The 27,519-nt window shown below is 46.0% G+C and overlaps 1 protein-coding gene across 1 annotated transcript in view; it reads left to right on the forward strand.

Annotated features, from left to right (window-relative positions):
- The first annotated feature begins 2,098 nt into the window (after positions 1-2,098).
- The window catches only part of LOC146174235 (putative sodium-dependent multivitamin transporter), a 64,514-nt gene continuing 39,093 nt past the window's right edge, over positions 2,099-27,519 (forward strand). Inside the window, exons 1-5 of the mRNA XM_084583871.1 lie at positions 2,099-2,203; positions 5,637-5,897; positions 22,566-22,631; positions 26,452-26,503; positions 27,168-27,235. Of these exons, the coding sequence (XP_084439997.1) occupies positions 2,111-2,203; positions 5,637-5,897; positions 22,566-22,631; positions 26,452-26,503; positions 27,168-27,235 (540 nt within the window). The 5' untranslated portion in view covers positions 2,099-2,110. The remainder of the gene's footprint in view (positions 2,204-5,636; positions 5,898-22,565; positions 22,632-26,451; positions 26,504-27,167; positions 27,236-27,519) is intronic.

Here is a 27,519-nt window from a genome sequence, read left to right on the forward strand (position 1 = left end):
GCGCTCAAGCCAACGCTTATCCGGCATCTGGTGGCAGCTGGCCTCTCTCCCCATAATCTGCAGTCATACGCGGCTTGGACGCAAGAACACATCATCGTTCACTCCTCGACTTCATTGCATCAGCCAACCTTTACTCATTTATTTGATCACACCCTTCATCCTTCATAGCATTTTTGTGCCCTGAGGCAATAAACATCGCAAACAAAATATCACCGCAATCTTCAAAGCAAACTACGGGTCATCTGCTCTCTTTAATACACTGCCTGCATAATTCCATTGCTTCTTCTTGACTTCACACAAGATAAAACGTATTAGGAAATGCAAGACTTGACACATTACATAGTCATCGCCGCCACGAAACAGAAAGTGCGATCTCTTGTACGAAGAAATAACCTTCATAAACGTAAAAAGAGAAAAAGAAAACGCAGGCAGCATACTATAATTACTATACTTATTGCTAGAAACATTACCACTTCATTGAAATTGCTACCAACATAATATAGCTATAACATTTAGCACTTCAAGGTGAATATATTTAATTATATGTTTTTTTTTTCTTTTTTGAATGCTTAAAAGCGAGGTCAGTTGATGGCGAGCAACGAGATTGCAATATCGTTTAAACATTTCTGTAAGGCAAATTAAATCTGGACCGAGGCAAGTTGTCTAGCTTTATGAAAATGCTGCCGGAATGGTCGACTGAAATTTTTCGTGTCGATGTTTGTTGAGCCACACAGCATTCGCTGCAAATTTTGGGCCAAGGAATATACGAACGTTATTTAGTAACTAAATGTAAAAAGCGAAAGGCTTTTTTTCCTGGTCTTATTTCGCCTATGACGGCATAGATGATAATCATACAATTAAGGGAATAGTGGCTTGTTCTGCGTTTTCCTAAATGTTGCAGTTATTGCGCCTAGAGTGTATCACAAAATATAGCTAAGAGGGGTGAGCGTGCCAACAGCGGGAGTATCTACAGCATTAGCATGTGTCCTCAACAATTTGCTATTAAACGCAAATATGGATACCACAGAAGCCACTGATAACGATAGATACGTGTTTTTCCCTTTTTTTGGCCAAATAAACTTGTTTAGCAATTACATCTCCTTAGAGCTAGTACGTTTTAACCAGTGAACGTTCCCGACAAAGCGTTACATATCGATTTCTGTCAGCGAGTACGCTAAACATCGCTGAATGATCCGTACTTGTAGAGCAATAGAACAGGAGAGTCTCGTTCATTTCCTGTTGGTTTCGCGAACGTTCAGCAGAAAAAAAAAAAGGAAATATAGGGTCCCGAGCACTATCAGATGTATTGTCCTGGCCGTCATGTAGGTTTCTAGGAGGAAACAAAACAAAAGCTCTGCTCTCGAGGCCTAGTACATATTCTTGTGAAATTTAGTTTTTTTTAACCTACAGCCCGCAAGCGTACCTGAATGATACCGAATATTATGTGGTATTACTTTTTCTCTGCTGAATACAGGTCTGCTGGGAGTGCTGCGGTGGTGATGCAGCTGGACCTGAATTGAGCAAAGCCTGAGCCTGGCGTCGTCCAACGAACGCAACAGTTGAGTCGCTCTTTTTTTATTGTTGAATCATAATGCCTTTCGCAACACATGCACTACTCGTGCATCTTATTTTAGATTGCTGTTGCCACATGTGATGAACAGGAAACTGCGTAAAAGGAAGGGATGCTTTCGGTGGACCAAGCCTGTCCTTCTGTTCAAGCGCACCGTCAGTTGCCCGTATAGAGTTTTGTACACGAGTAATTTTTTTGCGGTAGAGTGCCGCTTGACCTAAATCTTCGTTCGATAGGTTTGAGTACCGCGAGAGCTTGAACTTTTGAATTGCGCTATAAGATATTTGCTGCTGGCTCGCCTAGTGCGGAATATCGTTACTTATGGTTATTGCTTTAGTCCACATTTATTCCATAACTGACACATGAAAGCGCTTCGTTAGCCTCGCAGTTGTGCCAAGAGGCTCGATTGAAAAATTGTACCGCCTATAACGAAGAAAACAAAAGAAAAGCTAGATACTTTTGCCTCCAAATTCGAGCGCGTCTGGGTGGTACACGTTATCTTCAGAGCATCACAGACACTTCCTGTCGTCTGCGAAGAGCATGGATGCGGCCGATGGGATCGTGTTCTCCGTGCTGACAGCTGTCGGATACATCGTTGGACTGTACTTTTCCTTCGGCCGCAGGCGAAACCAGGTACGTTGGTATTGATATTATAGATAAGACAAACCGGAATAACTAGAATTAGCAGCATGTGCAAGCTTCCAGGCTATCAAGTAATTGTTTTAATATGCAGACAATCTTCGATATGTCGAACACTCAGAATATATCCTTGAAACTCCCGTGCCAAGGTGTAAGACCGATACTTGCGTTCATCGAATTCTAATTCGATGGGGCCTTCAATAGTGTGAACTGCGCGCAGTGCGCCTGCAAGGAGCATTTTTGTAATGGCGCACCCACGGTAAATTTTCGCGCCCATTGATAAGTCTGCTGGGGACCGTGGGCAGCGGCTGTTGTTGTGGCTGTAGGAAGAAAGAAAAGAAAGTGCACGTGCTTGCTACTGGCTCTGTAGCTGAGCCCCCTCTGCTGCCTCGTGAAGACAGAAGGGAGAAAGTAGAGGAAAAAGAAAAAGGAGCGAGGGAGAAAGACGCGCGCCACAAGAGCCGTCGTCCACCACCTAAGCGGTGGCGGGGGCAATGTCGGCCTACAACAGATAAAAAATTTGCTGGCTGGATAGCCCCCGCCGCAAGCAGTGTTGACCTACCGTGCCAACCAGGTAGGGCCAGGAACAGCCAACCTTCTCATCCGCAGCGGCTGACAACGCTTTACAGCGGCAGGAAACGCTAACGCTGTAAAGCCACTTAGCGAGATGCGTCAAATCTGCTTTAAAGTGCCATTGGGCCTTGCATGTTTTTGAACGTGACACTGCTGTCATGCAGAGACGATAGCGTCAGGTGCTCAAGGTACTATGCAGTGAAGCCAGCCGTGCTGACCGAAGGCTTGCCGCGGCTCACGCGTGGTCTCCTTTGCGGTTAAAGGGGACGAAGAAATAAGCTTCAGAGTGTGACCCTATTTTACCTTAGTTATTTTTGCGTTTGTTGTGTCCTAGTAAGAGAGTTAGACCTTTTATGATCAGCGCTCGCTTTTCTCCAGACACCGTTTGCAGCAGCTCTTATGTCAACCTTAAGCCCAAAGGCACATGTGCCACGAGGCGCGAAATGCAACTGCATGGGGTGAGTAGCACAATCTGAGACGAACTTATTTCTGACTAATATATTTTTGGAGGACGTGCTTCATTCCACGGTTTTTCAAATAGAGGTGCCCCAAACACACCCCCTTTTTGATGAATGGCGCGTTCGGGCGTCTATTTGGTCGAAGAGAAGAGAATCGCTTCAAGAAACGCGCCGTCAACATGGGTACACCGCATTCAAGCTTCTGGATTACAAAGGAGCTCATATGGTGGTATGTTGTGTATATCGAATTATCAATATATGGAGCTGTTTAAATATCTCCTTGGAGTTCGATATATCTCTCACCAACTGTAAATACACTGCCCCACGTGTTCCGTGTAGAACCTGAATTCGATAACAACCGAAATGTCTAAAATTAGAAGAGTAGCGCCTCAATAGAATAAATAGCGGGAAGATTACAACAAAAATTGGAGCATGGGAGAGCAAGGTAACATGTTACGAAGAATATAAGCAAAATGTATACCTGACTGCAAATCACTCGGCATTATACACGGATATACTTTATTTCAATGGCGCCGCGTGTATACGCTGATTGGAACAGCAAAATTGTAGAGCGCACTTTGGGCGACTAAAGTACGATGAAGCCAAAATTATTATAGTGCGGCTGTCCACAGAGTACAAGTGAAGCAGTTACCGCGCCTTTCTCTTCCTATAAATCAATCAATCAGGGATTATAGCGCGGTGGATCGTAGCCCTCTACTACGGCACCTCTGTTCATTCCCTTCTTTTACTCTGACATTCCTCCCTTCCTTCAAGCCGCAGTACATGTGTCCGCGCAGAATTGTGAGAGATACTGCGCTTTCACACCCTGCAAATCAATTTAAAACGCCGCAGATGCCAACTGTACTAACTCCTCCTAAACATCAGAGACTGCTTTTGTTTGCTGTGTGGTAAGGCGATTTACTAAGCGGCAAATAAATGAAAGGCGCCGCACAGACGCCTGGATCGGATGCCCGGTTGGATCAGCTTCATATATGCATGAATCTCCTAGTGACGTCATGACCTGTCGTGATGGTACAGCTCTTCGTGGTAATGTACTTCGACTTTGTCCCATTGTGCGGATAAATCTTCGGACATCTATAACATGTTGTGGGCTTGCCCATACAACCCATCTATTCCTCCTGACCACAATCCCACTCGGGAGGACTGGGAGGCGACCCTGCTCGGCTGCTATGACCTGCAGGCCCAAAAGGCATTGGTCGAGCGCGCCCGGGCAGCGGCCGACGCCACTGGGGTCCCGCACTAGGGACCCCACCTAGTATCTGTAAGGGCTGGATCTTCAAAGATCCGTTTCATGCATACCTCCATCCTTTTCAAATCATTAAAAGTTTGTCACCAACAGTATCATTTTCATTGTTAACAGGAAATAAAAAAAAAAGGGGGCATGGCGCAGGTGTTCAAGTGTTTTTTTTGGGCATCCAAGGGATGTAGTTTCTATTCCTGCTAGAGACAAGGTTTATTAACTTATATTTAATTCTCGCTCTCGAAAGCGTGATATCTCTGCTGACAACCTGCTGCTGACAACCTTTTGTCGACAACAATTAGGCATTAAAGGCTTTCGCCTCAAATACCAAACGTCAAACTTGCCTGAAACGTCTTCAGTATTCAGTTCATCAATATGTAGGCGGAATGAAAAATGACTACGCTTTTGCATTTCATTCTATAAATGCGTTTTATCGCCGTAAATTGTTCAGGTAAACCAAATATTCAGTACGCACGGAATTAGATAATAACCTAATTTTAAATGCAGTCGCCATGGTGAGCTTTGAGCCCATTGCAATTTTAACATTAGTACATAGGTCACGAGCGCGCATTACCGTTATTACAGAGGTTATTTATGTACGTGTTAGTAAGTGACTAACATGTATCGTGCAGTAACTACAGTTACTACGAGATATAAGGAACAACTTACTACAGATGCAGTAGCTACAAAAAAAAAACTGAGAAATCGGCTTGCCTGTTCTACTTTGAATTATTGCTTTTGCGACTTCTCGACAAAATAATTGCCCACACTCTCAATCGTAAAAGAGTATGTAAGAGTATAACCATGAGACCTTATTTTACAATAATTTATTTACCTTATAGACCCAACAGCGGAATTACCCCCATGGGGAGAGAATTAGGGAGAACATATTACACCTGAAAAAGCAAAGAAGGGCAGACACCGATGAAATATAAAGTTATGAAATTTGCTTGCAGCAAGAAGGTGATTTTTGTTTCGCAAATAAAATATTTGTGGAGTTCCTACCCTGAAAAATAAATCGTCACGACTAATAAGTTACGTCGAAAGAACGCTTGGCAATGACCCAGGCCATGATGTTCACAAAGCTAGTGGGACAGGAACCCTTAGCTATTCCATGTGGTCTTATCAGCAGCAGACGCCGAGAGAAGAAAGCGGAGGAGCGTCGGCTATCCTGGAAGCCTTCTTGGGTGGACGCAGTCTACCCCCAGCTGCCCTGGCCATCTCTGTGGTGGCGTCCGTGGCAACCGCCGTGGGCGTGGTGAGCTTCGTGGGCCATTACTACGCCTACGGCTTCCACGTGACCTGGGTCTTCGCCGGCATTCCTTTGGCGGGTGTCACGGCAGCTTTTGCGTTGGTCCCACTGCTTTACAACCTGCGGGTGGCTTCCATATTCCAGGTGGGCTTTGGAATAGGAACAAACTCGTGTATTAAAGGAATGTACAGGGTCCTATGCCGTCACAGGACATGGGAACCAGATATGTTTGCTGCTGCCTTCGATTACATGGATGAAGACTGAAAGCTGACGTTTTGGTGTTGTTTCTTTCGTTGGTAGTTCCCATAACTAGCTTTCTGGACATTGCATTGGATTCTACTCAGTTTTGTTGGTTCAGTGGTGAATGAGCTCGAATGCTGATCCCAAGAACGCGGGTTCAATGCCGGTGGTAGCGGTTATGCTTTGACCGCTGTCAAACGCAAGATTTGGTTTAGCGTTGGGATATTTTTGCGTGGGGAAGGAGCTCGACTGCTGGTACCAAAGACGCGGGTTGAATGCCGATAGTAGCGGGTAATCTTTGAGCACGGTCAAATGGAAGATTCCCAGTCGAAAAAAACTACAGAACTGTGTCAAAAATACGACAAAATATCCTGTAGTACTGTCGTAACTATCAGATTTTTCTGCAGTTCTGTAGTACTTTTCCGTAGTTTTTCTGTAGTATATTTCTGTTGTCTGTTGTTCTGTACCACTTTTCTGTGGTAACTACAGAAATTTCTGATGTTACTACAGAACGTTCTGTTGTCGCAACAGGTTTCCCGTCAAAAACCGCACAGAAATTCTGTCGTAACATCAGAAAATGTTCTGTAGTTGTTTCCTACTGGGTTTGGTTGCGTGTTGGGATATTTGTGCGTGGTAAAATACCTCACAAAGTCGAATGTTAAAAATAGATCCTTTGAAGTGAGCCTGAAAGTTGATGCCTGTTTGGAACGTAATAGTAAATTATAAACTAAGCACTGTTTCGATGCAGCAGTATAGTGTTATGAGACAGTGTTAATAATGTATTAACTTACATATCGGGAATCCATAAGATTCCACTTCGCAGCGCAAATTTGCTTGCAGTATAAATCTAGTGCTCGCACCGAACAGTAACGTCCACTACAGAAACCCAGCAAGAGCTGATTTGGAAACTATTTTCGTAAAACTAGATACTTGAGCCACCATGTTATGTGCATATTTTATAGAGGATATTAAGATATCCCGACCCGTAGTAAAATCTCCCTGTGAAAGCTGGGCTTGCGTTTGCACACAGTATTTTGAAGTGCATAGAAAAACAAAGCGGTACGTTTCTGATATAATGGGCAAAATAAAAGCATCGCGAGGGATGATTCGTCGATATATTTAAAGTCTTGGTGTCATTAGCATTTATCGGTGCTCTAGCTTGGTTTAGAAGCGATATATACTCAGAAGCAATGTTTATCACTTCTTAGGTATGCTTTACTTCGTTTAGGGTTGCTTTTCCCCGTCTTGCCATGTTTAGCTACGTTTTGCTTGGTTTACATACCACATTCTCAACGAAGGCCAAAATAAAGTCTAATGCAAGTCGGTCAGAGGAAGCGAGGACAAATGATATGATGGGCTACGAGTCGAAGCGTGAACGGCCGGTCCCTAGAACTTTAAGAACCAGACTTAAAAGATAACGGAGGCTACAAAAATGGCCGAGTGGTCACACGCAGTGCCCACGAAAGCTGATCAATTTCCATCGGCATCGAATGAAAAGCGACTGGTGAGGAGTTCCTTTTTTTTTAGTTGTAGCTCGACGGAGGTTTCAAAGCCACTTCTGCAAAATAAAAGGACGCTAGTAGCAATGCATCTGCATTGCACTTTTGTCCGCTTCTGCATTACACTTGTGTTCACAACACACCTTAGAGTTGAAAACGTCCGCTTGTTCCGAATAGCTGGGTGTTCTCAATCTTATCAAAGAGAAACAAACCCCAGTAAAATATTTTTTTGTTTACCTCGCGAGCTCCTCTCGAGAAAGTTACGCGCCAGGCTATAAACAGGCCCACAAGGAAGCAGCAAGACGTACATACGCAGGACAAGCACGCACACACAACTATGGTTTATTTACAACAGGGTTACCATTAAAACAGTCCACGCGCATTTCCTGAGAAAAATAAATCTCGCAATCTCGTTGCACAGGCAGTGTATACGCGTATACGTTCCTTTATTAGTTTTATTTCATGAGTTGTCAGCGTAACTGAAGATGTGCTTACGCACTTGTCTTCTCTGCCTTCCCATATCGGAAACGCTTCTATTATTTTGGTTTCTCTTCTTTCTTTTCAACGGCCTTCGGTTGTGGCTCCTTAAAATTCTGGCGTGCGTTTGCGTTTTGCGCAATGGGGATCAAGCTTTTCAGGTTTAGTGATTTTACCAATATCACTACAGTTTTCCTTTACCTCGTGTTCAAACAGCTGACGGTCTGGCATATATACTCGTACCACACGACAAGGAAATGTTATACATGATGCCAATATAACATGTAAATATGTTTCTCGGTGTTGACTCTGTCTTTCCGATCTTCACTCATTTTATGGCAGAGGCTCATTACCTTTTTCGGAGCGATGAACACGAGGTGAACATTCTATCTACTATCTACTTTCTTTAAAGCTTGGGATATATTTTGTGCATACGGAATGATGACCACTTGGGTACCTTGCCCTAAATTTTTTTCCGCACCTTCTTGCTGTCACTATAAGTTTGTAGATGCAGCTGAACATGACACCGATGCTTACGGTGAAACCTCACAAGGAAGTGAAACTGTTCCTGGCCATGATTGACGACAGAGGCACTTGGCAGAGAGGGGTTTGCACGCTTTTTAAGACGGCACCTTTCACGTTTGCAGCTGGATGACCCGTTTAAGATTTAGGACTTCGTAAATGTCACTGTTTTCCCGAAAGAAGGCCCCCGGGGTTGCCTGTGTGTCTGTTGATGTTAAATATATACACTTTAGTATACCGGTCGCGGCAGCCTTAACTGCTGTAGAAGAATGTATGGATCAGTTTAGAACAGTTAGGTTCTAGAACAAATCCCGTATTAGTATCTCAGGTTTCCTACAATTGCTAGAAACAAAACTTGAGTTGAATGGTTGTAAAATGGTTAAGCTATCATTCCGCACACACTAAACTAGTGAAAAAAAAATCAAGCATCCAATAGTTTATAGCATTTCATTAAGAAATCATGTTTTTATTAAGGGGAGCATGTACCAACAGGACAACTTGATAGGCTAAAGGCAAATGGATACCGTGACCAGCTTTTATCTTAGTTGCGAAAAAGCACCTACAAACTTCGAGTAACAGCAAAAGGATACGGAAAACGAATTTAGGTTAAGCTACTTATGATGTCATCATTCCGTATGTACACAATGTATCCTACGCTTTAATGAAAGTAGCAAGTAGACATAACGTTCATCTCTTGTTAGCGCTCCGAAAAAGGTAATGAGTCTCTGCTACAAAATGAGTCAAGATCTGAAAGATAGAGTCAACACGTGCGAAATTGCGCACAAAGATTTTTTGATTGTGATAATCGTATTCTGTGTAACATTCCCTTGTATGGAATGAGTTATAGAGGCCACACCGGCAGGTGTTTGAACACAAGGTTAAAAGAACGATGTAACGATATTGTCACGTAGTGGTGACGAGGTCGACGACACAAATGAAGGGTCGATGATTGCATTGAAGAAACTCTTTATTTGGGCTGACTTGCGCCCGCAAAAGAACTAAGCAACTCGGCGGCGGCGATAGCAACAAACGCGCTCGTCGGTCGTCGGACAAGGAATGCCCATCACACTCGTCAACGCTCAATTTAAAGGGTGCACAGAACAATCTAGATAACGTCGCAAACAGCTACCTGCACGGGCTGGAACATTGTGGAAAGACACCCGAGTGGCCGGAACCTTCGAGACAGATCTCGGTGCATCTTGCGCTACAACGAAACTGATAAAGGTGTGACTCGCGACATCGAGCAATAAGAAACAAAGAATACAGAACTGATACGCGATCCGGAATCAGAGTGCTAAGCCTGTATGCCGCCGGCTGTTAAAAAACAACAAATACTGTTTGAAGGTTTCGCGACATTACTCCCCCCTTAAAAAGACATCGCCTTGATGTTCCAAAACAAAGGAACTTAAACATAAACACTGCCACGGATTCTTTAACGCGCGTAATATGGCTTCAGTCGTACAACATGTACAATTTCTGGGCGTGCGCGTCGCCGTTGTGATGCTGACGTTCCGTCGGGAATGACTTCATAGTCCAGTGGTCCGACGCGGCGAATGATTTTGTATGGCCCAAAGTATCGACGCAACAACTTTTCACTTAATCCGCTACGGCGAATTGGTGTCCAAACCCACACTTGGTCTCCTGGATTGTACTCTGCGTGGCGTCGTCGTAAATTGTATCGTCGTCTGTCGGTGCGCTGTTGGTCTTTAATACGCAGCCGTGCAAGTCGTCGGGCTTCATCCGCACGCTGCAGGTAGGCGGCGACGTCAAGGTTGTCTTCGCTGGTTACGTGCGGCAGCGTTGCGTCGAGCGTCGTCGTGGGCTCCCTACCGTACAAAAGCTTAAACGGGGTCGCTCTGGTAGTCCCCTGGACTGCCGTGTTATACTCGAAGATCACGTACGGCAAGATGGTGTCCCAGGTCTTGTGTTCAGCGTCGACGTACATAGCGATCATGTCCGCGATCGTTTTGTTCAGGCGCTCCGTGAGGCCATTGGTCTGGGGATGGTACGCAGTTGTTCGTCGATGGCTTGTGTGACTGTATTCCAGGATGGCTTGCGTCACCTCTGCCGTAAACGCCGTTCCCCAGTCCGTGATGAGCACTTCTGGGGCGCCGTGTCGCAAGAGAATTTGTTCGACAAAAAATTTGACGACTTCTGCCGCGGTACCATTTGGTAGTGCTCTTGCTTCGGCGTAACGGGTAAGGTAGTCAGTGGCCACGATGATCCACTTGTTACCCATAGACGAAGATGGAAAGGGGCCGAGGAGATCCATCCCAATTTGCTGAAAGGGCAGGATTGGGGGCGGAATCGGGTTTAGTAGTCCTGCTGGTCTGATCGGTGGCGTCTTGCGTCGTTGGCACTCACGACACGTCTTCACGTAGTGGGCAACTTCGGCAGGCAGTCGCGGCCAGTAATACTTCTCTTGGATTCGACGCAATGTGCGCGCAAATCCGAGGTGGCCTGCTGTGGGCTCATCGTGCAACGCCTGCAGAATTTCTTGCCGAAGGGTTTTAGGCACTACGAGAAGCTGCGCGGTCTTGTTGGGTGCGAAGTTCTTCACGAGGAGGCCATTGCTTAACGTGAAGGATGATAAATGTCGCCTGAACACACCAGGAGAGGAAGCGGTCTTTCCTTCCAAGTAATCGGCTAGCGCTTTCAGCTCAGGGTCTGATCGCTGTTGTTCTGCGAAACTGCTGGCACTTACCGGTCTCAAAAAGGCGTCGTCGTCATCGTCCTTCGGGGGAGCATCGACGGGAGCGCGGGATAAGCAGTCTGCGTCGGAATGCTTTCTGCCCGACTTATAGACTACAGTCATGTGAAATTCTTGAAGTCGTAGGCTCCATCTGGCAAGGCGGCATGAAGGATCTTTCAAATTAACCAGCCAGCAGAGCGCGTGATGGTCGCTTACCACCTTGAATGGTCGGCCGTATAGGTATGGACGAAACTTAGAAGTGGCCCAGATGATTGCAAGGCACTCCTTCTCGGTCGTCGAGTAATTGACTTCGGCTTTTGTGAGTGACCTGCTAGCGTAGGCGATTACTTTCTCCTGTCCGGCACTCTTCTGCACGAGAACGGCTCCTAGGCCCACACTGCTCGCGTCGGTGTGAATTTCGGTCTTGGCGTTTTCATCAAAGTGGCCAAGTACGGGAGGGCATTGCAGGCGGCGCTTGAGTTCGTCGAAGGCTTCTCCTTGCGGTGCTTCCCATTTAAAAGGTACGTCAGCCTTTGTAAGCTGCGTCAGCGGTTCGGCGATCCGCGAAAAGTTTCTGACAAATCGTCGATAATAAGCGCACAGCCCAAGGAATCGGCGCACAGCTTTCTTGTCGGCAGGCGGTGGGAATTGTGCGATTGCAGCTGTTTTCTCCGGGTCTGGGCGAATACCGTCCTTGCTAACGATGTGACCTAGGGACCGGAGTTCTTCGTAGACGAAGTGACACTTCTTTGCTTTTAGCGTTATTCCCGAGGACTTGATGGCTTCCAACGCTGTCTGTAGTCGTTTTAGGTGGTCTTCAAAGTTTGACGAGAAGACAACAACGTCGTCCAAATATACCAAACAAATTTGCCACTTCAACCCTGCCAGGACTGTGTCCATTACTCGTTGAAACCTGGCTGGTGCGGAGCAGAGGCCAAATTGCATCACCTTGAACTCATAAAGGCCGTCCGGTGTGATGAATGCAGTCTTCTCGCGATCTCTTTCGTCGACCTCAATTTGCCAATATCCGCTCTTCAGGTCCATCGATGAGAAGTACCTTGCATTGCAGAGTCGGTCGAGAGTGTCGTCGATGCGGGGAAGCGGGTAGACATCCTTCTTCGTTATGCTATTCAAGCGGCGGTAATCAACGCAGAAGCGAAGTGTGCTGTCTTTCTTCTTGACCAAAACGACTGGTGCCGCCCAGGGGCTGTTCGATGGCTGGATTACGTCATCGCGCAGAATTTCCTCAACATGATCGCGAATGGCCTGCCGTTCTCGGGGCGATACACGATAAGGGCTTTGGCGCAGAGGTCGGGCGTGTTCGTCCGTTATAATGCGGTGCTTGGCCAGTGGTGTTTGTCGTACCTTCGATGATGACGAGAAGCACTCCCCGTAGCTTCGAAGAAGACTGAGAATAAGGTCTTTCCTGCTGTGGGTCAATGCCGGGTTGATGTCAAATTTGGGCTGACGGAATTGGTCCGGTGCGTCTTCCAGTGTTTGGTCGTGGAGGGCGAATACATCTTTGAGGTCGGCTAATTCGTCGAGAAAAGCGATCGTCGTGCCCTTGTTGAGATGCCGGTATTCTTCGGTGAAGTTTGTTACCAGCACCTGAGCTTGACCTCTCCGGAATTTCGCAATGCCTCTTGCGATGCCGACACCTCGTTCTAAGAGCAATTGGATATTTCCTTCGACGATGCCTTCAGCGGTTTCGATGTTTGCGCTACCTACGCAGACTGCGATGCTTGATCGGGGTGGGACGGTCAATTCTTCATCGAGGACGTTTAGAGCGATGTGTTGCATCGACGTCGTCGTAGCAGGAATGGCTTTGTCTGCAGAGAGCTTGATGAGCTTGGATCGCAGGTCGATGATAGCCCTATGTTCATTTAGGAAGTCTATACCTAAAATCACGTCGCGGGAGCACTGCTGCAAGACCACAAAGCTGGTGGCGTAAGTACGCCCATTTACGGTCATTCTTGCAGTGCATCGTCCCGATGGAGTAATCAGGTTGCCACCTGCGGTGCGAATCAGCGGGCCATCCCAAGCAGTGGTAACTTTTTTGAGCTGAGAGGCTAACGGTCCACTAATGACTGAATAGTCAGCTCCGGTGTCTACTAGGGCAGTGACTCTGCGACCGTCGATATCAAATTCAAGGTCACTTGTTCGCGTCCTCGCATTGCACGTGGGCCTTAGTGTCCGATCTCGGCTCCGTCGTTTCTTCAGGTGATGGCCGGGGCATATCGTTGTTACTTCGCTGGGCGGCGGTGTCTGCTTGCAGTCTAGTCGTGTTGTCGTTGATGACGTCGTGTGGAGCGGCAGTGAAATGGCTGCGTCGTCGTTAGTTGTCGTCCGCGGCGGAGGATGTTCGTCTTTTCGCCGTTGAGCAACCTCACCTCCAAAGGTTGCTCTGTTTAGTTTCCCCTGCGCGGGCTTGGGGACCTTCCGCGCATACTCTCATCATAGGTACGGCCTGGCGACACAAAGCGGGCCCTGTACAGCGATGGAGATGTGAACCGACGGCTTGGTGGCGCAATCTCACCGCTACGCAGGTAGTTGTCAATTTCTTGTGGTCGTTCACCTGGGCGTGGTTGTGGAGCGTCGACTGCAAATCCCCGGAGACCGATTCGTCGGTGCGGGCAGTGGCGCAGAATGTGGCCGGCCTCACTGCAGTGGAAGCATAATGGCCGGTTGTTAGCAGTCCTCCAGGCGTAGCACTTCCTGGGGATTGGAGGTCGTTGGTCGGATGGGTGGGCGGGGGCCAACGGGCGGCTTTCAAGAACAGGGCGGTACCGTCGAGGGTCTGGAAGTTAACTTCGAGGTGCAGAACGACTTGCTGCAGCGGATAGTTCATAGTTGCTGCTTTTTGCACTGGAGCAGTCGAAGCCGTTGCCTGAGGAACCCTCAGTGCCTGCTTGACTTCTTCACGAACGACGTCCACGAGCTTCGCCACCTGGGGTTGTTTGGATGATGGTAGCAATCAGCGGAGCTCCTCTCGCACGATCGTCTGGATAAGATCCAAAGGGCTCTGTCCGCACTCAGAAGCTCTGATGTAGGAGCTTGCGTAGACCGGTTCGAGAGGTCGTTCGTAGTTGTGCAGCCAGGTGTCCAATATCTTCTCGATGGTTGACGCTTCGACTTCAAATTCCGCTATGGTTGTTGGCGGATTCCACACAAGCCCTGCAAAAAGACTCTTTAACCCTTCGCATTAAAAAAGTTCACTCTCTCTCCTTCGGTCATGTTAGAGTCGGCGCGGCGAAAGAGGAGTTTTATCGCCTCAACGTATGCCAGGACAGCGTCGTTAGGGAGTTGAAGTCTTGATTGAAGGAGAGCCTGGGCTCTTTCTTTTCGGACGACACTTGCAAAGGCAGTCAAAAACTCATTTTTGAAAATCGCCCAATCGTTCACAGCGGCCGTATGATTTTCGAACCATATTCTGGCAGATCCTTCAAGAAAAAAGTAGACTTGCCTGAGCTTCGTTTCGTTGTTTCAGGCGTTAAAAGTTGCCACGCGTTCGGACAGGTCAAGCTATTCTTCTGCATCCTCGTCCGGTCGTCCATAAAAACAGGGGGCTTACCTGTTTAACGAAAACAACCGGGGCTTTAGGCTTTGCCATTGTCAGCGTTGATGCCTTCCGAGATCGAATTGGGTCCGACATCAGACCATGTTCGGGTTGGGAGCCCTTTATGCCAGCGGCTGGCTTAAGTAGCAACAGGAATATGACTGTTGGCTTGGCTTGAAAGGGTAAACCTGGACTCGAAGAGCAGCATCTCCATTAGATATCACGTAGTGGTGACAAGGACGTAGACACGAAAAGACGACACAGGCGTGATACTACCGAAATTAACTCTGTATTGGGCCGACTTGCGCCCGCAGATAAACTATGCAAATTGGCGGCGAAAGCAACAAACGTGCTCGTCGATCGTCCAACCCAAAATGCCTGTCGCATACGTCCACGCGCAATTCAAAGGCGGTTCAGAAACATCTAGATGACGTCGCAAACTATTACTAGCACAACCTGGAACTTTGTAGAAACATACACGAGTGCCCGTAATCTGCGAGACAGATGTCGGCGCTTCTTGAGCTACAAAGAAACTGGTGAACGTGCTTCGCGCGACATCGAGCATTAATAAAAAAACACAGAATCGATATGCGTGACAGAATCACAGTATTAAGGCCGCATGCCGGCTGCTGCTAAAAAACAACAAATTTAGTTTTGAAAATTTCGCGGCAATATAGTCACCAGACTTTCCAACTACCAAGAGGCCTCTCTGGCTCTAACAAGCGAGGGAATGAAATATATTGTTTTATAGGCACAATGGAGCAGCTTCAAAGAATTGGAATGCCTTCCTATATACGCGAACTCTATGTAGGCGCTGTATAACACATTATAACCTTAAATCTATTTTCTCTCTCTTCTCCCTATTTTCGGGCCGTTTATACGATGTTCGAAACACCATTGGACAACTACAATTAGTAAATCCCTACCAGTAATCAGTCAACTGTCATCTGGAGCCATGCAGGCAGTGTTTTGGGAGCTTTTCTTTCATTTAGTGTTTATGGCTAGGGTGGTAGAAACTTTTGTTGCCAAATATGCAAATGGCACTTGATTGCTGTGACTGTGCCGACAGCGGCCGCGAAAGTTAGCTCACTGCAGAGGCTTTTTGGAGACTCCATCATGGCACCTCTTTTAATTCCTACTTCCTTTCTTCCTTCATGACATGGCCCCATTGTCGACCCAGAACTATGGCTAATACTGCGCCTTTCCTTCCTTCTGAACCAGTTTACAATTTCACTAATGCACAACGGAACCACGTTGGCCCGCTGTGGTAACGCAGTGGATAGGGCGTCCACCTACTGCGTGGAATTTCCCGGGTTCAACGCCAGTGGGTGCGTTTCAATGGAGGCGAAACAGAGAGGCAGTATAACGCCCAACAGCTTTATGTCTCTCAATTTGAACTCGCTACATATAGTCGCAGTCTCAAGATGTCGCGTTTTAGGCATGCCACTTCATTCGCGCAAAAACGTGCAGGCTCTAAAATAAGCACTTTCTTCTGTCACACCGTCACACATTTTGTACGCCGTGTAGGCAGACGGCACTGCTCCTCATGTGGCTCAAGCCTGTTGTCTTATTCAAGCCCTCGCGCTCAATAAAGTCCTTTATTATGTTCCATATCTTCTCTAACGCAAACCCAGATAGACAGATTGGAATCCGCTCTGCACAGGCTTTACAAAGCGGCCCTCCAACATCCGATACAAACTTCTACACTACGTCCCTACGACACCGGTTTATTTCTCCCTCAACGCTCCCTCCTCAATCTCCATCGTGACCGTCAATTTGCTCGCCTGTCATCTACACAGCAAGGAAGATGGATCCTTTCCCATGCTCAAATCAATCACATGCCCATTGCACTTCAGGTCCCTGGGCACCCATACGTCTCCAACCTTCGTATAGCACCAATTCCTCGCAATATATCCCGAATCCTTCACCCTGCACGCGCAGGCAAGCCTAGGCTGCCCGACACTCGCCGCCCCTAAACAGTCACACCCTAGAGTTAACCGACGCCTCCATACTCGGATTCCTGGATGCTGCAGCCCAGATCAAACATTCCCCTCTCTTCCCTGATTCTCTCTATTCCACTAGTGGTCCACGTCTAGACCCACCAGACAGTACTACCATAAAGATTCTTTCGATTGGGCATGCTGTCCAGGAATTCACTCGTCTTTCCCCGACCCAACAACACGTTGCGTACACTGATTCCCAGGCCGCCCTCCATGCCTTTCAAAAGAGAACCATACCCTCAAATATGCACGCTGACCTAGATATGGCGCATTTTGATCTGAAGCCTCGTGCAATCATATTGAGATTGATACCTTGGCATTCAGGGATTACTGGAAATGAGCTGTGTAATCAGCTGGCCCGCGAAACTATTAACCGGGCTCCAGCAATCCTCTGGTTCTGCCCATCGTTGTGTGACGAGAGTCTTCTGATCGGGAAAGCCATAACGCAATACTACACAGAATTAGGGCAGGAGCTCGCCATTCACCCTGCCCCACACCTCCGTCTCTCTGTTTCCTAGGCTCATACCCTTCGCAAAATTCACACACACTCATTACACCAGGCATACATGGCGGGCTTCTCCTTACGAAGAAGAGAAGCTCTGCCTGGTGTGGCAGGCGGAATTCATTTTGAGCTGTTGATTTCGGCTCTAAAATAATGTGTTTTTACTACTACTACTAACTAAACTACTGTAGAACGAGCCCTAAACGCTATCGCCTTATTGTTCATAACAGTTCTTGAGCGCGGAAATATCATTTCTTGCCGTTTTCTACCCCACCTTCACCCAGCCGGTGTGGTGCAGTGGTTACGGCGCTCTACTACTGTTCCCAAGGATGCGGGATTGAATACCAGCCTCGGCGGCCGCTTTCCGTTGGAGGCGGAAAGCAAGGCACCCGTGTGCTGTGCGATGTCAGTGAACATTATAGAGCCCCAGGTGGTTTAAATTTCCGGAGTGTTCCACCCTAGTGAAAAACACCGTATGAGTCACAATAACCTCATACAGATTTCTCATACTGAACTCATACAAATCTCAATTATTCTCATATATTTATCATATGATGAATGAGTCCAGTATGAGATTATATGAGATTTGTATGAGATTAGTATGAGTTTAGTATGAGAATTTGTATGAGGTTGTTGTGACTCGTAGAGTTTTTTCACTAGGGCACTACGACGTCTCTCATAGCCTGAGTAGCTTTGGGACGTTAAAACCCACAAACTATCCAACCATTAAACAAGTCACGACTCTTGTTGAACAATATTGTAAACCTACCGGAACCAAGATGAACTGTTTTAAAAATTATGCATTTTTGCTTGGCTTTTGTGACGTCGTGCCAGAACATTTTTTCGGTTGCAGTGGTCTACTGTTCCAACGCAATACCTCGGTGTGCCACATGAAAGCTCTTGCGATCCGGACGCATATTGGTATGATGAAGTGTTAGTGCAAGGGAGAAGTCTGATGTATGGCACGGCAGATTTCTGTCAAATTTTGCACGAGCCACTGTCTGCAACCTCTTTTTTAACTCCAAGATCTAGTGCATAATGAATGTGCTGTGTGCGACACATGGCCAACGGCGTCGTTGTCCCCTTCTCCTCTTTGTCACGTCTTTGTTGCGCACTTATATTGCTGTCCGTCAAGGTTCACCGAGACGCCCAATCAGCCGTTCTTCTACAAAATTTCCATCGAATATTTGCGGTGTTTCTTTTCGCCTCCAGATTGAAGCGTACTAGCCAAACGAATTTGTTTCATCATATCAAAAAAAGGGAGCTTTGGTTTTATTCACTTGTTTCTGGGGCAAGCTGAGTCGAAGTTTGATTATCTACGGGATCAACTTGATCGATTTCTCCGCACGGTCATACAAGTACGATTACGCGGACTGCTTCCAGAATTCATTGTGACATCATGTGAAATGTGTAGAAAAGTGACAGGTTATCTCCGTGAAGTTGTACTTTCTTACAGGAGGCTGAAGGTGACGTTTTTGCGTAGTATCTAAGCAATATTTCTAAGAAAATTTGCAATGACCTCATTGACACAATGCTTCTTCTACCAAAGTACCGCTTACCCCATCGCGCTGGCCCAGTACAGGATGCGCTTAAGAATATAAACAAATGCCAGTATTACGATCTGTTAAAACATTTTTTAAGCTGTATACAGACTCCCCTTTAAGACATTACTTTATGACAAGTCTATTTTCATAAGATGGATTATAAACTGTTTTATTTGCCAAACACCTGAAATCTTAGAACATATATGCCTGGACTGCCGTGACCCAATATTTTTCTGGGACATTTTAAGTTTTTTTTTTGAGGGAGGGGAATATTTTTTCTACCGCAAAACAATGAAACAGCTCCCGCTTGACTCATATGGCATACGTTTCCTGACCATAGATTCATCGAATGAAATGCCATACTATTTAATTATGGTCCTGGTCACCATGCTTTGTCAAAACGAAAATGCAATTTGGACATGCCGAGCCGTTTTTCATCCCGTGCGCGAACACTTCATTGAAAGCGTTCTCCCTAAAACCGCGAACACATTTCGGTTGAAAACTGTTGAGGGGTATTGACCGATATCCTTATGCAATGTAGATTATAAGATATTTGCGAAGGGTCTTTGTTGTCGTGTGCAGCTTGTGGCATTAGGTTTATTAGGACCACACCAAGTGTGTAGGCTCCAAGACCGTAGTATCCAAAGCCATATCCATATCGGACGTTCCGTGGTAGAGACAGTGTCAGCTGAGGTCAATCAAGTGGACCTAATTCAAATTGATGTGGCAAAAGCGTTTGATAGGGTTCGCCATAATGTTTTATTTGCTGTATGGGAGAGCGCAAACATTGGAGATTTCTTGCTTAAAGGCATTGAACTATGTTATAAAGCGGTTACAAGATTGAAGTTAATCAAATGTTCACCAAACCTATTCGGCTTAAATCATCTGTTCGACAGGGTTGTCCGCTATCGCCCTGGTTATTCTAGTTATATCTTGTGCCACTGCGTCTTAGTATCTTCAAGACCCAATCAGTTCGTGGCTTCTCACTATCGCAATGTGAGGCTCATTTGGGCTTGTACTGATAACATTACCAGTTTCTGCCCTGATAAAAAGAGCTTGAATGATGTTTTTCCTGTAACGGAGCGTTTTTATTACATTTCGGGGGCGTCTATTAAGCTTTATAAATAAAGTGGGCTCTGGTTAGGTCGCTTGTGTAGAAGAACAAATTTGTTTGCCAGCATCAGGTGGGACTCCGAACACTTAGATCATTAGGGGGTTCTCTCGCATCAGTATCGCAATAGTGGGCCTCACTGGAATTCTGAGAGCTCATCAGTTAGGATGCCAACTCTGGCTTGGATAAGTAGGGAGCTGTCTCTATTTACACAAGCACAAGTTTGCAATCTCATTGATTTCGAAAATTATCTGTGTCATCTAGGTGCTAAATTGTGCAAGATATAAAAAAGAGTCTATACATAGAATTTTGCTACTTTTGTGTGGGGCTGCCAATCGGAGCCTATGCGTCGAGACAATTTGTTTCTCCCTCCGGAGGCTGGTGGAGTTGGTCTTCAGCAGTTGATTGCTCAATAGCTTGTTTCAAGATTTTTCTTTTTTAACACAACAACCAATCCCTTCATCCTATTAGATGATTTGGTACCCACTTGCCTAATTTTTTTGCGCCCACTCAAAATAGAAGTAAGGGTTCTTTGTGGTGTTTTCTTAAGGAATTTTCTGACACATTCCATTTCCTCACCATAAGGTGTTCCTTAGAACACCTATACAGTCTATCCAGAAGACAGATGACAAAAAGTTCTGATTGTCATGATATTTCCTGTACCGATGTATTGGCAGCCTTACCTCCCCTTTGTAGACAATAGTGTATTAAAGTGGGTGAAAATCATGTATATAAAATCAGGAGCAAAGTATTTCTGTTTTAAAATTCACATGTCAACCATACCTGTCAAAACGTGGCTTTGTCCAACAAGGACTTTTGCGCCATGGTCAGTGGATAGTCGCCTTTGTCAGCAGTCAGACACTTCAGGCCATTGCTTTGTGCATTGCTGTGATGCAGTTTTTTTTTTCGGGGGGGGGGGGGGGGGGGGAGGGGGATTCTTCAGCGGGCTGTCAAGAAGGACCTTAATATTGCGCCCTATACTCTAAGATTTTATGCCTACAATGGAAACTTCTGAGGTTTCATGTCACCTTCTTGTGCTCATGGTACTGTTTAGCCTGTTGAAAATCCGCATGAAAGATCCCCACGAAGAGCTACTAAGTTCTGGAAGTGTCTGTTCAGAGAACAGTGTGCTATGGTGCGGGGTATATGCTGCACAGGAGGGACCTCCTGCCTGGTTACATTTACTCAATGCATGTATATGTCTCCTGTATTTTCGATGTGCGGACCAATTCAGAGCTTGATGCTGGTGTCACTGTGTATGACAGGTTATGGGATGCGACCTGGTTAAATCAGTCTTCAAGTATTTCCATGAAATTAAAAAAAAAGAAAAGTTCTGTCTTTGAGAGGTGTATCGAGCGTTGCCAGATCCGCCTCAATGTGCGGCTGTATTTGATGCTTTGGCATCACTGAAAAGATTTTAATGTCACGATAGACAAAGGGCTGCCAGCACATTTTATGAACTGTATTTGCAGCCGACAATAAAGAAAAACTCATCTCAGCACTACTCATCTCAGCAGTAAATTGTCAGCTAAAAATCCCCTCAGCGTGCTTATTTCTGTCTTTTTTACAACCCACAACATTGAAATAAATTAATAACATCCTTCCTGAGGTGTTTCCCCGTTTAGGTTGCATTATGGGATGTTTTTGATTGTTATTAACCGCAAAACCAGTTTTGAACAGAGCCAGTGGGTGATGGTATTGCAACGGTTACACTCTGCAAATACCTTCACCGTAATCATTCTCTGTCTTATGTGAGTGTATATTACCTTCAGGTTGCGTTCAGAGACACTTGTCAGCAACAATCGCAGTTTAAATTGCTGAGAGATAACTAGTGAGGAGATAAGAGTTTCAGAACCCTACCCTTGAGAAAATAGAATTATGCTGTTGTGCGGTGCCAGTGCACGTTAAAGATTCTGGTTTAAATTACTCTTGAGCCCTTCACTACGGCTACTCTTCCTCTCTTTCCACTTTCACCGCCATCGCCTCCCTCACAGCGTATTTTCGGTGTCCATAGAAAAGAAGACGGGAGAGATATACTGCTTCTTTGTCTTCCTATGAACCCATTTTTTTTTTATTTCGAACTTGACCTTAAAGCTGTTTGAAGTAACGTTGACCTTAAGGCCATTCGAAGCACATGGTGAAATTGGCTTTTGTTCGCATAGTGAAGCAACTTCTTCAGAACTATAGCTTGGCATTCGGTTCAGCAGCATTGAAACACTCCAAATTTCCCTCTCAACGTTTTCCTATCCGCTACTGCGCGGCAAGGCGTGCACCGAAAACAATTGTGGCAGACACTGCGCCTTTCACTTGCTGGGAACCAATTATTTTCACTTGACCTTGAAGTTGTTTGAAGGTTATCGGAAGCACACGGTGACATTGGCTTTACCCAGGGCAGTGAAGCTACCGCTTCAAAACCATAGGTTGGCATTCAGCAGTTTCGAACCCCTCTGATGCATTTTGCTGAGTAGGAGACTAACCGCATTCATGTGTACAATTATTTGAATATTCGGAAATAAATCCCAAACTCTGCTGTTTGTTATTTCGAATAAAGCGTTATGTTATCTAGCGCGATTAAACACTGAAACATTTAAAAAAAAAACGACAAGAATAACTTTAGACTATACGTAGCCTTCGTTGTTTTATTTTTTGCTTTGTGTCTTTACCTGCAGTACCTTCGCTTGCGCTTCGACAACAAAGTGGGCATCACTGCATGCATAGTCTACTTTGTCCTCAGCGTAAGTACAACTTTTTCCTCACTTTCGCTAAAATAGGAAGGGAAACCGCGCCTGCAGAAACCGGAATTTTCAAGGGCTATCAGTGAGTAAGGAATAGATGTGGATGCTCTTAGGGACATGCGATTAGTCAGCATATTCGTATTTCGCGATGATATTGAGCCCGCCCACATTCCTTTTTGCTAAAGCTAGATAAAGAATTTCTGTGTTTGTTCATCAGTGTAATGACAATGATGAAGAAATGGTTTACATAGGCAACATTTTACATTAGAACGCAGCGATCACGCGCATCTCAACTGAGTACATTTATTCTTACGAGCCTGTGAGTGCGAACCTATGAGTGGCGCATATTTGTCACACCGTGGAGGAAAAGTGCAGATAAAAAGGAAATACGGTGCTGTCTAGTATCCGGTTAGCTTTTCCTTTCCTTTTGTCTGCAACGGCGTTGCTGTGCGCGTCTGAAAAAAAAAATTGCATATTACTCACGATACTCCCCAGTCCAAAATTGGAGCTCTGCTAGTCATTCGGCTGCGCGAACGGCAGGCTCCTGGCTGCTGTGGCAATGATCTCCTTCAGCAGTGTGAACTTAAGGGTCCTCTAGGGGGTGGTTCCTAGCTCGTGTTTCGGCGGCGCGAATGGCAATCTCCTCACACATCTCAATTCTGGCATCTCATCTACGGTGTTGAGCCTCATGCTCATGCAGCGACAGGAGGAGCATTTCTACTTTATCTTCCTCTTGGCCTTTGAAACATGGCACATACAGACATAGGGAGATTGGCGAAGGTTTGAACTCATTAATATCGAAATTTCCACAGGCGGTTACGAGAAAAGAAATAACGCCAAGCGAGAACTATGAAATAACAAATTGATGCACGGTGACAAAAGAGCGTTTAAAGTAACATAAGATATACAAAAATATGAATATTGTTCGACGTTGCTGAACCGAATGTGGAGCGAATGCATTAGCTGCGGGTGACCGAGCATTCTCTTCGTCTTCTTCTTTTCGTAGATGCGCCTCTTCACAGTGTAGCTGCGTCCACACGAGGTCTCGCAGGTCTCGCTTTGACTGTGGTAGTTTTGCTTTCGCAACAATATTTGATCGAAAAAGAAGAATTCGGAGAAACGTTTAAAAAGTTAGCAAATCAGGCTACCAGTTTCAATTATATAATTATGAAACATCCCATATATTCAACCATAATGAACTCTTTGGCGCTCGCGCCGAGCAATAGTAACACTGGTACGGACAAGGGGAAGCCTAAGATGGACAGAGGGACTTCCAGGCTAGTGTTTCTTTGAAGTGTGAACTTCCGGAAGGAGAGGATAAAACATTCTGTAGTGGCAACTTCCCGGCATTAGTTACATAAGTTTGTCTGTGTTTTCCCATATCTGTCGGTCGCTTTTACTTCTTCATGGAAGGCAGCCCTATCAAAGAACACGCTGAACCGGCGGCCCTGTCAGCTGTCCCATGAGTGATCGTCCCATACCTCGTGGCTCTTCTTTTTTAAAAGCGAGAGCTTTTACTAATCCCTACGTAGCTCTTTGCCGCGTGCGCGTGTTTGACCTTGAACCAAGGAGAAACCACATGACAGTTATGAGGTCACTCAGCCGCCGAGGAAACCGATGTGACCGCGTGCTCGTCTCTGCCGACTCATTTGGCAATCATGACGTCACGATAACCGCTGCTAGGCCGCAGCTGTGGCTCACTCTGTCTGATAGCCTCCGCTTCCTCTTAGCCTGTGCCAACGGATCGCAACAGCTCCCGACAATTTAACCGCAGCACTCGTCATGGTTGATTCATGCAAGGCGCCCCGTGAACGGTCGGCAACTTGGATGTGGCAAAAACGACAGTCCGAATCCGATTATCCACTAAACATAAGGATAATCGAAAGCTTAAACTTAAACTGGCGCAAATTCAAAAGCAAGTAGAGGAGCACAGCGCCGCCCTCAGTAAACATAACTGGCACCAAATATGCGATGGGTTGCGAGGTAATCTCTCCTCCTCCAGGGCCTGGCATCTTCTTCGACACATGATAGACCCCGCACAAATATTGAGAATGTGCACCCTGAATTCTGACAGGCGTATTGAGCTTATATGGGTGCCGGCTCACTCTGGCAATCCCGGAAATGAGGCCGCCAATAACATAGCCCGAGGACTTATTAGCCGGGCAAATGGCGACCCATGCCGGGATTTCTCGAGGGAGCGGGCACATACATTTTCTGAGCTCACACAGCAAGCACGCCTTGCCCGTCGACTCTACCCCCCTCCCCACCCCCAGCTGTCACACTCCCAACAAATCCTCTGGAGGCGTCTTCAAACCCGAACGCTTCTCACCCCTCAACGCCTATCCTACTACCGACCCGTTTCCCCTGAGTGCACTCTCTGTGGAGAGTTGCACGCCACCTTGGACCACATTCTTTTCGGCTGCCCTGCCGATCCTCCCCCGCAGGGACAGCCCGCCATCGGATCATGGGAGGAATGGGAGGCCCTCCTTACGTCGCAGGACCTGGACATACAACTTCGCTGTGTGGACCGGGGTGCCAGTGCCATGGCCCTACGTGACCTGGACACATGCGCGTAATGTGAGGGCCGTGCGGTGGCCCTGGGCCCTTGAAGGGTCCAAACTCGCTCGTTTAATAAAGTTTTTTCCTCCTCCTCCTGGACGTAGCTCACCGAGATGCAGCCGCATAGAACGAAGACAGGCGGGTCGAGCGAAGTGACGCAGATTCCTCAGAAGAACATGAGGCCCGTCTCGCCAGACTTTCAGGCTTCACTTGGCTTACTTAGGTTTATCGATGTTTAACCTTCCCTAATTTCTTCTGATCAATTTCCTTTCGATCGTAAGCCGCGGCTCGGGACTCTCTTTCGCTCGGTTACACCATAGAGCAGCGACGGCGATGCAGCTGAACCGCCTGAACGGGCGACTAAAAAAGAACGAACCATTTCATCTTGAGAGTTATCGACAGTGCCACTCTCGCCCACTCCCCTCCCCCCTCCCAGCGGACGTGGAACGTCGTCTGTTGCCCTAGCTCCCATTTTGCCCCAACACTCTTATTACCTGTAACACAAGGCTTCCCGATTAGAACTATTGTTAGGTTGACCAACAAACAATCGTCTTCTTACTTGTTATTTTTCAATGCATTTTGCAGATTGTAATTCATACGATGAACCGCGCTTAGCATGGTGAGGCTATAATTTTTCATTGGGTAGTTAAAGGCTCATAAAACTTTACAATCGGAAGGTGAATCAGGTGTCAACTTCTTTCTTCTTCATAATAACTCAACTGTCTATTTGATAACACACTTCGATGCTTCGCTGCGTAAAACAAGAACCCACTTTTCTATTGAACGCAGAAAATAACTTAAAAATGAATGTACACTGTTTGCCTAAGATGGCAAGGGATAGGCTCCAATTTCAGCACCGCCCCTTCTAGTGGCATTCAGCTCTGTTAAATTAATCGGTCAACTCTGAAACTCTCAGTAACCATTTATTTCTTCGCCATCTAGATAAATGTATTTATTTAGATTTGCAACAGAGGAGGAAAATAAATGGAAGTGCATTCAACTTCTGCTGAAGCGCAGCGGAATCAATCAGTGCGGGGTAAATGCAACCAGCATTTCCCTGGCGTTACCACTGAAATGTTCGCTTTGCTGATTTATTGCGGCAGGTAATGCCCGAGTTCATGGAATCATTTTATTTGATAGTTTATTCATAGAGCTCTCGATCATGGCCTGTCAGGATTGCCATTTCAGTGCTTGTTACCGTTAGACACTATCCGCAGGAAACATCCGCAGGAAAAATCCGTAACCTTTTGTTTGTTTGCAGCAAACGGTTGGTGCCGTGGGGATCTACAGTTCTGCGATCGCAATATCAACAAGTGCGTATTCTGGCCATATTGGATGGTTTGTGTTTCTTATATAAATAAAAAGATGCAAAGAAATTTTCAATATATCGTACAGATGGCGCGGCGTCTGAAATGAAATCTGCAAATAAAGACATCATGAAAGGCAGGTGATATAAATTTTTACAGCTGGGCTCAGTTGCCTTACCAATTTACCAGCAGAATATTTGTCAGCTGCATTTTTTATTTATGCATTTTAGGAATCAACCAAAGGCTATGCATGTTTTTTCCGCCTTCATTGTAGGTTAGCAAGTGCACCTGTATGACCAGGATTTGAAATACGTATGACGCAACGCAGATCAATGAAGCTTAACTAAGGGCAAAAATTGCAGACGAATTAGTACCATTTGTTTCTCACGACAACAAATAAGGGCACCAAAAATTCAAGTAGCAGTCGCGGTCAATTTGTCATTTATGAAAATGAAGGAAATTCTTCCTCGTCAAGCAGCAATGCGCTCTCAGAGCAACAAGTATTCAGCTGCTAATCTACAAGTATTCAGCTGCTAATAGGCATTCGGAGTCGCAGCTCACATAGGGCTAGGTCTTTCATGCCTGTCCCAGCTGAGCAGTTTAAAAATAATATAACGACATGATATGCAATTCTGCTGCTCTGATTACATTATTTTTGTTTCATTTATAGTGTTTCCAGTGCCTCTTGTCTACTCAAACATGGGAATCGGTCTCGCAGGAACAATATATACCGCTCTGGTAAGAAAACTCCTCAAATAATAATACGTCGCGCTCAGGACGGCCACCAACTGAAAGCCGTAATGCAGTTTAACTATCTTAAGGGGTGATTTCAAATATAGGAAATGAATTATCTTGTTCTGCATTTTTTTAATGTGAGCCTATAAGTTTGCAATGGAGCCACGTGCCATATTCTTAGCAAAGACAATAAAGAGCATTTGGCCATCGTAGCGTGCGTACAGTTAAAATATCTTATCTCAGAGTTAAGAAACCACACTGAGCACGAGTCTGGTTTTAAATATATT

Source organism: Amblyomma maculatum, chromosome 11 (genome assembly GCF_055883805.1).
Source record: "Amblyomma maculatum isolate TAMU_Amacu chromosome 11, ASM5588380v1, whole genome shotgun sequence".
NCBI lineage: Eukaryota > Metazoa > Arthropoda > Arachnida > Ixodida > Ixodidae > Amblyomma > Amblyomma maculatum.